Source organism: Emys orbicularis, chromosome 2 (genome assembly GCF_028017835.1).
Source record: "Emys orbicularis isolate rEmyOrb1 chromosome 2, rEmyOrb1.hap1, whole genome shotgun sequence".
Taxonomy (NCBI): domain Eukaryota; kingdom Metazoa; phylum Chordata; order Testudines; family Emydidae; genus Emys; species Emys orbicularis.
The window spans coordinates 57,042,674-57,056,473 of NC_088684.1; the positions used below are offsets into that span (position 1 = coordinate 57,042,674).

Genomic DNA, 13,800 nt, shown 5'->3' on the forward strand with positions numbered 1-13,800 from the left:
GGCAGGGAAATGTGTGTAAGGGTTATTATTTTTGTATTAAGTTGCGTGTGTTTCTCATGAGATTAAGTCAAGAGCATGGGGTCTCAGCTCGGAGGGGAGGGTGCTAGACAAAGAATTTGCACTTCGAGTGTGCCTGCCCCAAGCCAGGGCAGTGCCTGGATTTTGTTCACACTCCAGAGGCTTAAAGAACATGGGGATTCAGTGTGTGAATCCCCTCACAATAATCTGGGAGTGCCCAAGTTCAACTAGATCTTTGATGGAGTTATGCAACACATGTTAAGGGGGTGAGGGGGGGAGAACTTCTCTAGGTTAACAGAACCATGAGCAATAAACAGCTTGGCTTTTTCAAGAACAAGACATACCAGACCAACTCTATTGAAATTTTCAAATATGACTTGGCAAGAGTCTACTGTAAAACCATGCTTTGCTAAAACAAGATATTACAGTTACTGCATTCCCTTGCCTACTGATTTTGTAATTCTCTTTTTTTAAAAAAACAATCAAATTGGTATAGATATGAGCATTGGCACATGGACTGAAAACTGTGTCATTTTACCATTACCCTTTTTTTTTTTTTTTTTTTTTTGTCCTCAGAGAGCTCAGGGAGGAGGCATCTAATGAGATGACATAGGAAGAAGTGGTAGATCTTTGTTAGTATCTCCATTAATTAAATGTAGAAGAGGCACACAATATATTTAAATCAGCCAGTGATAGTAAAATGAGGTAATGCAAGTGCAAGTGATGACAGAGAAGAACAAAGTAGTTGGTTGAAGTTACAAATATGGACTGGAAATAATTACTGGGGGACAGAAATCAATATTACCACTCTCATATGAGTAACTGCTCCCCAGTGCAAGTAAGGGATTCACAATTGGACTATCTGAGACAAAGCCAAGCTAACACATAAGGCTGAAATCATCAACCTAAATGTTTAAAATGAAAGGAAGAAACTTGACCACCAGTAATAATATCAAAGAAACATAGCAGTGACAGGAGTCAGCATATTAGATATGAGACGTGATCGTACGCCCATTGAAGTCATTTGCCAAACTCTCCTGGGAGCAGAATCAGACCCATGCACTTGAAATGTGATATGGCAGCAAAATAGCTAATGCTATTTTAGGCTGTATATGCAAAGGCAGCACGTCATGGAGAAGGAAGGTATTAGTCCCTTCTCCACGTGACTGGTGACACTGCACCTGGAATACTAAGGTTATTTGGGGGCACCTCGATACTAGAAAGATGTGGACAAGCTGGAAGATATTCAAAGAAATGTTACAAAAATCAGTGTGTAATTCTACTGTGACAACTGACTGTAAAAACAGCTGTTTATGCCACATATCTGCATATATTCAGTCATATCTGCTTATTTTAGTGACAAATACATATTTACTTCTTTTCACTACTGTCAGTCCTGCAGAATCAGCACATCATGGAGAGCATGCATTAGCTTTTCTGTTTGATACAAAACCATTTTTAGAACAGAATACCATTATGCTGCTTTAGTTAATATTGGTTAAAACTTTTTTATGTATTTATTCAGATTTTACAAAATATGATCAAGGGTTACTCTTCAGAGCAATTGTAAAAAGGAATAAATGACCAGAGGTTCTAATAACTGCATTGTGCCCCCAAGAAGCCCAAATGAAATTAAATATTTTTTAAAGGATTGCTGTTATATTTGCAAAGCCTAAAACTTTATTTATCTTGTCAATTGTCCCATATCAAGGTGTCTGCCTATGGGGGAGTAGCTCAGGGCTAAGTGAGCCTTTAAAAATCAGTGGCACTCATGAAGATTACAGCATATGTAAGTTATTCGGCCAGGAAAAATTAAGCCTGTCCTGCCCCAGCAGCCATATCTCATTGGAATATGATCTTGTCAAATATAAACTAAGTACAGTCAGTCCTGGTTAGTAAAGGGATACTTAGGAAAACAAAGTGCCTTCAGGAAGCAGTGTTGGTGATTCAATAAGTTCCATTCTTTCCTCTGAGACAATGAACTAATGTCCCAGCGCGGTGTTGTAGAGAAATGTACTACACACAATGCCATCTTTCATTAGGATGACCAGATGTCCGGATTTTATAGGGACAGTCCTGATATTCGGGGCTTTTTTTTATCTAGGCGCCTATTACCCCCCATCTGCTTTCCCAATTTTTCACACTTTCTATCTGGTCACCCTATCTTTCATATCAGATCCAAATCCAGGCACAGTATTTCCAAATGGGGCTCCATAGATGTGTAGGGGCCTATCATTGCAGGATTAGGCCCTAATTTACAGTGCAGATACTCACATGAGTTCAAAATGTGCTGTTTACACAAACATTCCTCCTGCTCTCCTTTAGACATTTGCTAGGATAGTCATAGAGGGTATGTCTGCATTCCAGTTATAAACCTGTGGCTGGCCCATGCCAGCTGACTTGGGCTAAGAGACTGTTTAACTGCAGCGTAGACTGGAGCCCGGGCTCTAGGAACCCGCAAAATGGGAGGGTCCCCAAGGTAGGGTTACCATACGTCCGGTTTTTCCCGGACATGTCCGGCTTTTTGGTAATCAAACCCCCGTCCGGGGGGAATTGCCAAAAAGCCGAACATGTCCGGGAAAAATACCGCCGGCCGGGCACTTCCCCTCCCGCGGCTGCTGTGCTCCTCCCCTGACTCTTCTGCTCTGTTTAAGAGCTGAGCTGCCCGAGTGCTACCGGCTTCGGGCAGCCCCCATGCCTCCGGACCCTGAGCCGCCGGCCGGGCACTTCCCCTCCCGGGCTCCGGGGGCGCAGGGTCCAGAGGCATGGGGGCTGCCCGAAGCCGGTAGCGCTTGGGCAGCTCAGCTCTTAAACAGAGCTGAAGAGTCAGGGGAGGAGCACAGCAGGCGGAGCCCGGGAGGGGAAGTGCCCGGCCGGGGGCACAGGGTCTGGAGGCTGCCCGGCAAACCGTGAAGCTGGTAGCGCTTGGGCAGCCCTTTTCGCATGGCTGGGAGGGAGGAGGGGGAGTTAGGGCGGGGACTTTGGGGAAGGGGCAGGGAAGGGGCAGAGTTGGGCGGGGAAGGGGCGGAGTTGGGGCGGGGGTGGGAAAGGGGCGGGGCCAGGGCCCGTGGAGTGTCCTCTTTTTTTATTTTTTAAATATGGTAACCCTACCCAAGGTCTACACTGCAGATACACTACAATGTATCAGGTAAGCAGCCCCTTAGCCTAAGCCCTGTGAGCCTGAGTCAGCTGGCACAGTCCAGCTGCGGGTGTCTAATTGCAGTGTAGATGTACTCAAAAAGAACAGAGAAGGGGCACAAACACTGTTGTCCCTTAAGTGTTTATTGATAGCCATTTGAGAGATTCACTAGTCTACTATTTACGCCATCAGATCAAGTCCCTTAATACATATTGTCCATCTTGTAAATATGTACTTGGAAATTTTTTGAAAATGTTGCTTTTAAGGTTTATTTTGAATAATGAGAAATTAGGGTCTTTTTTTACTAATCTGAAAACAGCTACGGATATTACATGCAAAAATCCTGCCTAAATACTGTACTCAATTAAGTGAATGATAGGGAGACTTGTGCTTAAGGTAGCTTTGCAGGAATTGATGTTAGGATTTGATATTGCATTGAACGGTTGAGAAATGCTACCTTTCAAAGTTTTCACTGTTGGATAAACTTGTTTACCATGCTGTTTGAGTTGCAAGTTCATGATGTTGCATACAACCTGGACCATTTTATGCAAGTTCACCTACATTTTTGACACCCTTATACTTTCTCTAGCAAGTCAGGTAATGCTTGGTTGGAGTTTTACGTTCCTACGGTTTGTGAGTTAAGTATCACGTTATGTTATGCTAACAAAGTCATTTCCATTTTATAATGCATTTATCTCTGAAAGGCAGGAGGTTTAGAAGTGCAGCAGCCAATCTCCAATCCATGTCAACAGTTTATCCCCAGCATGTCAACAGCAGAGCAGAATAAATGACAGACTTGGGAACTGACCTTGGCCAAGCCTGTACATGGCCTGTAACTAAGTGACTAAGCACTTTTGGAGTTTGGCTAGAAGGAGGCCAAATTGTGTGTTTGATTGTAAGATTGGAAGAGGCCCCATCTTGTTCATGGGTGTCACGGGAGAGTTAAGCACCAGTAGTGGTTTTGAAAGAATTAGGCATTGTAGCAAAATTACGTGGAAGTTGTTTGTAGTGCACTATGATATTGGTTCTAAAAAGAAATAAAGCAAGCATTTCAGAGGGCTAACTTGAGGTACTATATTTTTTAAGCATAATGAATACATGGGTTTTTGCATGTGGGGTACATAGTAACTAAAGGCCTGCAGCAGTTAAAAATTAAAGTAGCCTCTCTTACTTTATGAGAGAGGGAGAGGTGAATATGAGACTGCTTTAGAGGCAAATGGGGATTTTGGGATGCCACCTTTTAAAGTTTGTCCTCAGACATATTTGTGCATCGTGACATTTACATCACAGCATGATGACATGGCATTGTTGGATTATAGCACAATCTGCCATGACACAACATCATGTTATGTCATACTGACCTCAGAAGATATTTTGGCTCACCTCTGAAGTTGCATGCCAAGGGGCTGCCCTGTCCAGGCACAACAATTCCACATACAAAAATCAGATCTGGAGGATACCCTAAAGAATGTTCAAAGGCAAGAGCAGAGCTATTGGCAGGCACTGGCATCACTATTGCCTCCGATGTGGAGTGGGGAGGAAGAGCAATGATAAAAAAAGCAGCACAATTAGCCAGAGACTTTGAATCCCAAATCTAGGGGGGAAATAGTTTCAGTTGGAGAAGTTGTGTTCTGTGGGGGGCAGGGGGGAGGGTTGTGGAAGTGCACCAGGGCATAATGGGTTTGCTCAGGCAATAAACTCAGATGCTGCAGAGCATTACTGACCTACATCCCCAGAGATCCAGCATTCAGCATCCTTTCCAATCATTGGAGAACTCCGTCGTCAGTGCTCCCTAGGCCCTCCTGTTGACAGCCATCTCTGCCTTGCTGCGGTCTGTCCCCTTCTTTGACTCAGCCCTATACACATGAGAGACCCTATTTCATAAAAGCATCACACAACATTACTGTGGCTGACTGTTAACGGTTCTTGTAAGGCCTCCGTCACCCACACAGCTCCAAAGTTGGCTCTTCTAATAGCCTTGGGTTTTGGCTGTTGAAATTCAGCAGACAGCCTGACCACTTCACCCCTTCAGTGTGGCAGTAGCTTTTTCCCCCTTCACGTCACAGATATTATGCAGTACACAATGTGCAGCTATAACCAGGGGCATGTTTGCCTTGCTGAATTCCAGTCTACTGAGTAAACAGCACTGGCATCTCTTCAATGTATCAAAAGTACATTCAACTGTCATTCTATACCTGCTGAGCCAGTAGTTGAAACTTTCTTTGGTGCTGGGCAGGTGGCCACTGTAAACCTTCATGAGCCATGGGAGCAAGGGGTAGGCTGGGCCCCTCAGAATAGCTATTGCTATTTCAGTATCACCAATGGTAATCCGGCGGTCAGGAAAGAATGTCCCTGCTTAACCATGGAAAAGTATCCCTTTCTGGTGATGTACTCAGGGGCAAAGTGGACTGGCGCCAGAATAGTGATATGGGTGCATCTACCAACCCACAGCAATTCAGGAACCCCAATGTTGTAAATCCATCCATACGTCCTTTACATTACCCAGGGTCACAGTCCTGTGTAGCAGGAGACGCATAATGGCCTTACGCACAAGGATGACAACGGCCCCCATTGTGGATTTTCCAACTCTAAGCTGATTGCCCACTACTGATAGCAGTCCGGCATTGCAAGCTTCGCATGGTTGCCACGTGCTTCTCACTGACAATGCAGCTGTCATTTTGGTGTCCCTATGCTGAAGGTCTGGGTGAGCTTAGCACACAGATCCAGAAATGTGATCTTTTGCATCCAAAAGTTCTGCAGTCATTACTCGTCACCCCAAATGTACCTTATGCTGCAATTACACCAATCGGTGCTCATTTCTTGAGACCAGAAGCAGAAATCCACTGGCATTTTTTCCCATCATCATCCAGTTTCTGCATTTGAACATCTCCATGTCTTCCTCTTTACAATCCCAGTTATAATAGTACTTGCTCAGGTTCTGCAAATACCGGAGAATTGTGCATTCTGTATTAGCAACGTTCATGAGAATTGTGCTGAGCTGTTCAGAGTCCATGCTTCTGCCAAAGAGATGACAGAGACTGAAAAGCGGCATGCAGGACTATGGGAGTTTTGCAACCAGCATGAAAGTTGTGAGCTGTGGAAAACATTATGGAATAGAGAAAGTGGCATGGTAGGAATTTGACCCCAGCTCCCAGAAATCCCTGGGTGAATCACTGGTATTTCACAAAGCATGGCAAAAATGTCCCACAAGGCATTGTGTCAGATGGCGGCACAGGACGAACTCTGATACCTACCCGTGGTGCACCACATTTTACATGGATGCAAGCACTTGTGATGAGTACATGCAGCACCAAAGCACGCACCCAGGCGTGCATGGACCCACGCAATATACAAAGGTTGTCGGCTGTACACCAAAGTAACTTGCATTGACCAAACTTTGTAGCATAGACATGGCTTTTTGTCTTTTAATTTGCCTATCTGGGCAAACCTATTGACCCTGAGACATCTCAATGCTAGAGCTAGCAAGTAGGAAAAATATATTATTGCCAGGCAGGCAAGGACAATTTTAAAATCCAATCCAGAGAAGTTAAAGTTTAATGACTTCCTGGGCACACTGTTGACTGGCACTTAAAAATCCTGGGTATACTGACTAACCAGCCAGAGGCTGAAAATGCAAATCAGCTTCTGACCTCAGGTTCCTTGTAAACAGCACTGAATGCTGTGTCATCAACTATCCCTTTACTTTCAAATCCCAGCTGAAATTGTATTCTAAACCTTTGCCTAGATCATGCCTTTTTCCCTCCTTCTGCTATTATTCATTTTTAAACTACGCAATTGTATGAACCGTGTTCTCAGGTTCAGTTATTATGAAAGATGCTGTACAAGTGAAGTTGTACTGTTTCTGTAACCATTGATTTGACTGTGTTACTCAAAACTTGCTCAAAACTTGCTCAGAGCTTGTGCAAACAAGCTGACTGTTTATATCATATGAACAAGATGGAACATGTTACTGAGTAGTTTGTGTTATTTTGTCATTTTTTTGTACAATTGAGTTCACTGAAAGGTGCTAGATCTACAGTGTTCCCCATCAAAACGCCTCAGATATGACCCGGAATGGGAAACCATCTTTAGACATTAGAAGAATGCTTTAGTGCTGGATCCTGCAAGGTGTTTACTACTTGAAGGAGATCAGCACCTTGAAGGATTGAGTCATTAGTCTCCAATTCCATTCAGTCCTTGGTCACTGTACAGATACTGCCAGAAAATCTCACCAAACATAAATAAATCCACAACCATAGTAAGTGGTAATGTGGACAAAACTGTCCACTGACCCCAGCAATTCATTTTACATATGCCTCTAAACAGCCATCCATTGACATGTGCTGCCTAGCAGTGGAAAAGCTCTTTTTTCGTGTAATTTAACCTTTCGAAATATTAAAATAAAACACGCACCAAAGACTTTAATTATAGCTCTTCCTCCCTCCACATACTCACATCCACAATGAAGTAATAATAAAAAAATCCTGTCTTTCTAAAGTTTACTGAATACAGTTATTTTCACCCTAGTGCTGACTCACTGAAATACTTAGTTTAAGAGACTGATGAGGGATTATTTTTATTTCCTTCCCCCACAGTTATCATCCTGACTTCTGAGAACTGCTTACCTATAAAGGTCCTACCCTGCAAGTCTCTAACGTGAGAAAGTCTTGCTGAAGTCTATGAGCATTCTCCATGTTGGGGATCTGCAGGATAGGGACCCTCTAATATAATCTTTGAGTTCAGGTTGAAGTCAGACTTTAGGCATAAATATTCAGTAGCATATAAAATAATTCTCACTGGCAGAACAGATATTGTTGGCAGCTGTAGTGTTACAGAAAAACATTGATCTCCTCACAGGATAACAAAGTCACAGGATTTTCACTAACTTATTCCTCATACAGTGAACAGCAATCAATAGTTGTAATACACTGTTCAAAAAAGATCATTCAGTTTTTTAAACAACTAGAGCTTCAGCTTTCGCTACAACCAGTGTGCTCTTGCTTTGCTCCAGGGTAAAGTAAAGACCTGTGTATTTACCTGATAATTATTTAGTATTTCTGTCTTCCAGACCAGAATGAATGTAGTAATTACTTTTTAATTCACTAAATGTAACTCTCAACTAATCCACAGTGGTATGACATATCAATGTATCTGTTTTGTTTCTGAGGGCCAAACTGGAGAATGGGCTTTTAGTTATTCAGACATTGGACTGGGATTCAGGAGATGCAAGTTCAATTCCTGTTCTGCCCAAGACACTCTTTGTGACCTTGGGCTATCACTTAGCCCATGATATAGCAAAGCTCTTGAGCACATGCACAGTTCCATTGACAACTGACTATTGAGTTCAGTGGGACTATTCAGTTCAGCATGTGCTTAAGTGCTTTGCTAAACTGGGGCCATGAACTCTCTGTGCCCCAGTTCCTCATCTGTAAAATGGGGATTTGATATTTCCTTTTGCTGCCTTTTTTCTGTCTTGTATAATAGGATTGTAAGCTCTTCAGTGTCTCTGTTACTATGGATACGGCCTCTGCTTAGCAGAGTGGGGCACCAATCTTGGTTGTGCACTTTAAGCATGGATGTAATACAAATATTAGCAATATTTTCTTCACTTAGGCACTGCACTGACTTCAGCGAGCAATGGATCTGATAATGTCATCATTACACCTCTGACAGTTTGGGGTGAGGATTGGAACCAAATTCTGGGAGCATTGCGTGGACTTCTCAGGGCAGAATTTAGCCTTAACACAATATAACTACACTTATTATCATTAAAGTGAACAGAAATGTCATTCATTACCTAGGAATTAAATCTACTGGGTCCAAAAGCAACTATCATTATTATTAGTTAATCAGTTATATAGAAATAAAATAAGTTAGGGGATGTTACATAATTACGCACTCCGGTTTAAAAGACAGGAATAGGTGTTTGCTTGATAATTACCACTGAAATACTCTGAAATTGAATTATGTACTGTCATCATTACTGTACTCTGAATGACATTAGATTCTGTATAGAGAGTTGCCATCTTTTCTTTTTCTACAAAACCCTGCTTATATAAAATTGCACCATTTTAATTCTTCCACGCTAGGTTTCTCCAGGTTTTAAAGTGGTGCCTTTTTTCTAGAAAATTATTTGTACAGTGCTTCTCTTTGAACAGGACCTTTAAATATTTTTTAAATTTAATATAAGTCTATACAGAAGGAAAGACTGAACAATGTTTACTGTATATACAGGTGTGTTTTGTTTGTCATGCTTTAGGCCTGGTCTATGCTGGGGGGGGAAATCGATCTAAGATATGCAACTTCAGCTACGAGAATAGCGTAGCTGAAGTCGACGTATCTTAGATTGAATTAAAATTACTTACTTCGCGTCCTCGTGGCACGGGATCGATGGCCGCGGCTCCCCCGTCGACTTTGCTTCAGCCTCTCGCACTGCTGGAGTTCAGCAGTCGACGGGAGAGCGATCGGGGATCAATTTATCACGTCTACACTACACGCGATAAATCGATCCCCGATAGATCGATCACTACCCGCCGAGCCGGCGGGTAGTGTAGACGAGAGCTTAGATTCCCTTCTCTACTGAAGAGCAAACACAGTTCAAAACTAGTCTCTAGAGTAAACAGTACATGGATCTTTATATTTTAGTCACCATTATTCCAATTATTATTATCCAATTGGTCTCTTAGGTAATGCCAGGTGACTCTCAAACCAGCATTTCTGCATACAGTATGTAATGATAATACTACTTTGTAGTTTTGTAGACCTCCCACCCAAACCACTTAAGGATAAAATATTAAGGATTGTGGCTGGGCCTGCATAGGAATGCAAGTAGAGAAAAAGGACACAAGGAGCCTATCTTGTGCAGGGAGCCAGCCACATTAGGAGTAGAGCGTTCGTTAGCGCTGTTGGTATGGCTAGCCTCCAGAAGGGGAGCTGAAAGGGGTGGGCTGAGAGCAGAGCCACAGACCCACTTCCTTCAACACCAGCAAGTGGAGTTGGTCTAATAGGGGAGGATGCATGTTTCACCCTTCAAAAAGTTGGTAGAGCTTCTTCTACAGCATGTTCTTACCTACAGGCCTAATAGGCATCTGATTTAGTCATCTGGACTCCAAATGCTGCATGACCCAGCTCAACTGTCACTGTTTGGCCTGGGCATCTCAATGTTTTGCATACTGGGATACCCACCTCTCCATTTAATCATAGAGAAAACTCCTCTTTTCATATTCACCAGTCTGAGAACCCATGATCTCTAGCCCTAATGAGTTAATCTTCAGGCAGTAACTCCTAAGAGGGAGCACATTCATAGACATAGTTAAGAGTGCCCAGTTGGAAAGATTTTACTGGTGCTAACAGGATTTCCCATTTTAAAACAGGGAATAGCTCCAGAACAAGGAAGATGTTTTCAAGCAGGCGAGTCAGTTGCGCCCACTAAATTATCCCTTTTGACAGGCGGGCAAACTGAGGCAAAGAAAAGTTTTGACTTACCCAAGGTCACACAGGAATAGAAGTAAAAATCCCAAGAGATTAGGATGTAGTGTATTCATTCTTTAAGAGCAACTGAAAGTGTACTATTACACTAGCGGAATAGGTAATTTAAAAATAATATATTATCATACCATTTTAATTATTAAACCATCAAACTGTTACCTGGTTTATGTGTTAGCATGCACAGCTGGACCAGAAGATGAACTTGTTCACGATGAAGACACTGTATCACAATAAACACTGCTTTTTTCCAGTTGAGACACAAAGACAGAGACTTGATTAGGCCAGGATTTTTCTATCATCAAAAATGAGTCATTTGTACTAATTACCTTTCTTGAAGAGAGGAATTGCCTTTATAGCTGGCAAAAAAAATAGGATTAATTTTTCATTATATCTCTTCAGATATAGAAATAAATATAACAAAATACAATACATGCTCATTAAATTACACTAATGAGATTGGGAGATTCACTGCAAGAGACTGAATTTTGGATATTTAGTGATAAGGGTTCAGATCATGCCTGTGAAGCACAAAAGCCCTGAACTGAGGAGACATGCTGCCCCTGGGAAACAGCAGGAGGAATCATGCTTCAGGGAAACTAAATTCATCCCTATCCATCCTAATGCACATGGGAAGGCTACATATCTGTATGGGGTGCACCCTGCCCCCCCTCCAGCTTTAGCTTTAGCCCCTCTTCCAGGCTGATGAGGAGGCAGGAGCAGGGCCATGGCCTTGGCCCCATCTCCTCTCTACCTCCTTGGGGTTCTCTGTATCCCAAGGGAGTAGGGATGGAGAAGTCCCTGTGCTCCCTGGAGTTCAGAGACTACAATTTTGCCGGGCCCCAACATGAGCTGCCCCTCCTTTTTAAGCCCCTTACACACTCCCCTTTTACTTCAAACCTGTGTAAAAGACTAAGCAGAATGTTGCTCTTAGTGAACAAAGGCAATAAAGAAACCAAGCTCCTGCATTACAGAGTGGACTTTACTCTTTCAGTTACATTTTAGCTTTAACTAGCTGTGAATAATGCATCATAGAATATTGCTAAATGTAATACTGCCAACTCTTGTGATTTTTGTGATAGTTGGTGTTTCATTAAAGTCAGCTTCTGGAATCAAGCGATTATGTGACAATCTCAGCTCTTTTTTTGTTTGTTTGTTTGTGTGTGTTTGTTTAAAGTGTATTTCTAGCCTTCCTGGTTGTGGAGAAAAGCTTGGAAATGTGACTAGAGTATGTCCTAAGGGCTAAAAAAGGAGGCAAAGAAAACAATTAGCTTTTTTTTAAAAATCTCATTACTATTAAAACTGTCATAATTTTTGAACCCTTGAAGACAATACTGTAAATATAATGAAGTATATTTTGTACAAATAATGGCAAACTAATAATAAGACCTTACTACAGATCAGTATTAAAACTTTAAGAGGGAGAGAGACCATCACTTTGTATTTGTGTGTTAGGAAGTCCGTACTTCACTGAGTTTCTGTTGCACAGGGACACAGCCTTTTAGTGGCAAACTAATTCCCAGCTCCCAGCAGCAACAAGTTACAATATTCTGTACCAGATACCATTATTGTAAAAGATTAGAAAGCACCACTAAACTCAGGTGTGTGGGGGGGGGGGGGCTAGGTGAAATTTCTGAGTAAGAGCCCAGGTCTACTCTGCAATGAAGACATACCCAAAGACAGAGACAATGCAATCCCTCACACAAATACCCACTCATAATCAAACCAGAAAACTTATAAAAGATTCAAGCTCAGTCTCCTACAGGCTATTACGGCATAAGGAGAGAGATTGCCTCCTAAGTATTTAACAACCAAAATAACGATCAGGTATCATGGTGATGAGGGCCATATATGGTAGGTAGACAAAAATGAGCAATTAGAGAAAAAATGGCAGATGTATGCATGAGACAAATAAAAAGTTAGCCACTTGGGGGTGAGATTCAGAAAAGTATTTAGGCACTTAACTCCCATTGATTTCAATGGTCTCATTTGGAGACCATCTGCTGTATTTTCTATGTCCCTTTGCAAGGGTGAAGGCAAAGTGATCAAACCAATAGTGAATAGCCCAAATTATTGCCAAGCAGAGAGGAAAAGGTGCAGCAACTTTAATTAGCAAATGCATTATAATATAAAGTCCAGAAATGAGTGAGTTTTTATTTTCCCTCTTAATTTCAGCTTCGTCCCAGATCCATACCCACAGTGTGGCAGATTTGGCACCTGGCCCTATTCTTGTTTTAATGAGATAAGATTTTGTTATACTGTTTTTCAGGCCCTGATTATATCAAACAAAGATTTCAAGAAAGTGTGGAGGTAAAAGAAAACCCTGAAGAAAAGGTTCAAGAAAAAACACCTTCCCCCAAAGAGTCTCCTCATTTTTATCGAAAAGGTACCACACCCCCTGGGACACCTGAAGCAAGCCCAAAGCACAGTTCTCCTCTTCCATCTGAGCCTTCCCCTACCAAACAATTGAAAAGACAAAACTCCAGCTCAAAGGCGAGACTCACTCAAGAAAAAAAGAGTTTAGCTAGTGAGACTGTAACAGCCGTGGTCAACAAGCCTCTATATTCAAAAGTACCCGTAAAGGAGGAGATAGCGGTGAAACATCAGCCAAAGTTTTCAGCCCACCACAATCCCATCAGCACAGAGAATGGGGAACTGCATGGTCATTACCATGGCTACTACGTAAAAATGAATCCAGCACTGCTTCCACATGAGCTCAGGGAGGAGGATGAAGATGTCAACCCATCACCTTCAGCACTCACACGGATACCAACTCCACAGAAGCCAAGTCCTGCCAGATCTGTGACTAATCCAGATGCCAAAGAAAGCAAATCTGATACAAAAGTAAAGAAACCTGAACTTGCTGCACCAAAGAATCCCGCTAATAATGAGTCCCTTTCTTCAGCAGAAAAAGAAGTGGAAATCCATTTGGTAAGTACTATTGGCAGCCCCTTCCCCTTCACTGCTCCTCTGCCTGCTACATCTCAACTTTGCAGTCTATGTCCAGGCAAAACTCACTGACTTCCATAGCAGTTTCATCTCTGTATGGACTGCTGGATAACACCCAATGGGAGTAAGGAACTGAGGTTCTTTACCTCACTGTTGCCTTTCTTAAAAATATGGAAGGGACAGATTGTAGCCGGAATATTGACAGTGGC

At 42.3% G+C, this 13,800-nt stretch overlaps 1 protein-coding gene across 3 annotated transcripts in view; it reads left to right on the forward strand.

Moving 5' to 3' along the window:
- The window catches only part of JPH1 (junctophilin 1), a 108,171-nt gene that overhangs the window by 80,799 nt on the left and 13,572 nt on the right, over positions 1–13,800 (forward strand). For 2 of the 3 annotated variants that reach the window (XM_065398113.1, XM_065398114.1), the window contains one exon: positions 12,912–13,115. In XM_065398113.1, coding sequence (XP_065254185.1) covers positions 12,912–12,956 — 45 coding nt within the window. In that variant the 3' untranslated portion in view covers positions 12,957–13,115. Of the gene's footprint in view, positions 1–12,911; positions 13,574–13,800 lie in introns of those variants that run through there. The other variant, XM_065398111.1, reaches the window with a different exon arrangement.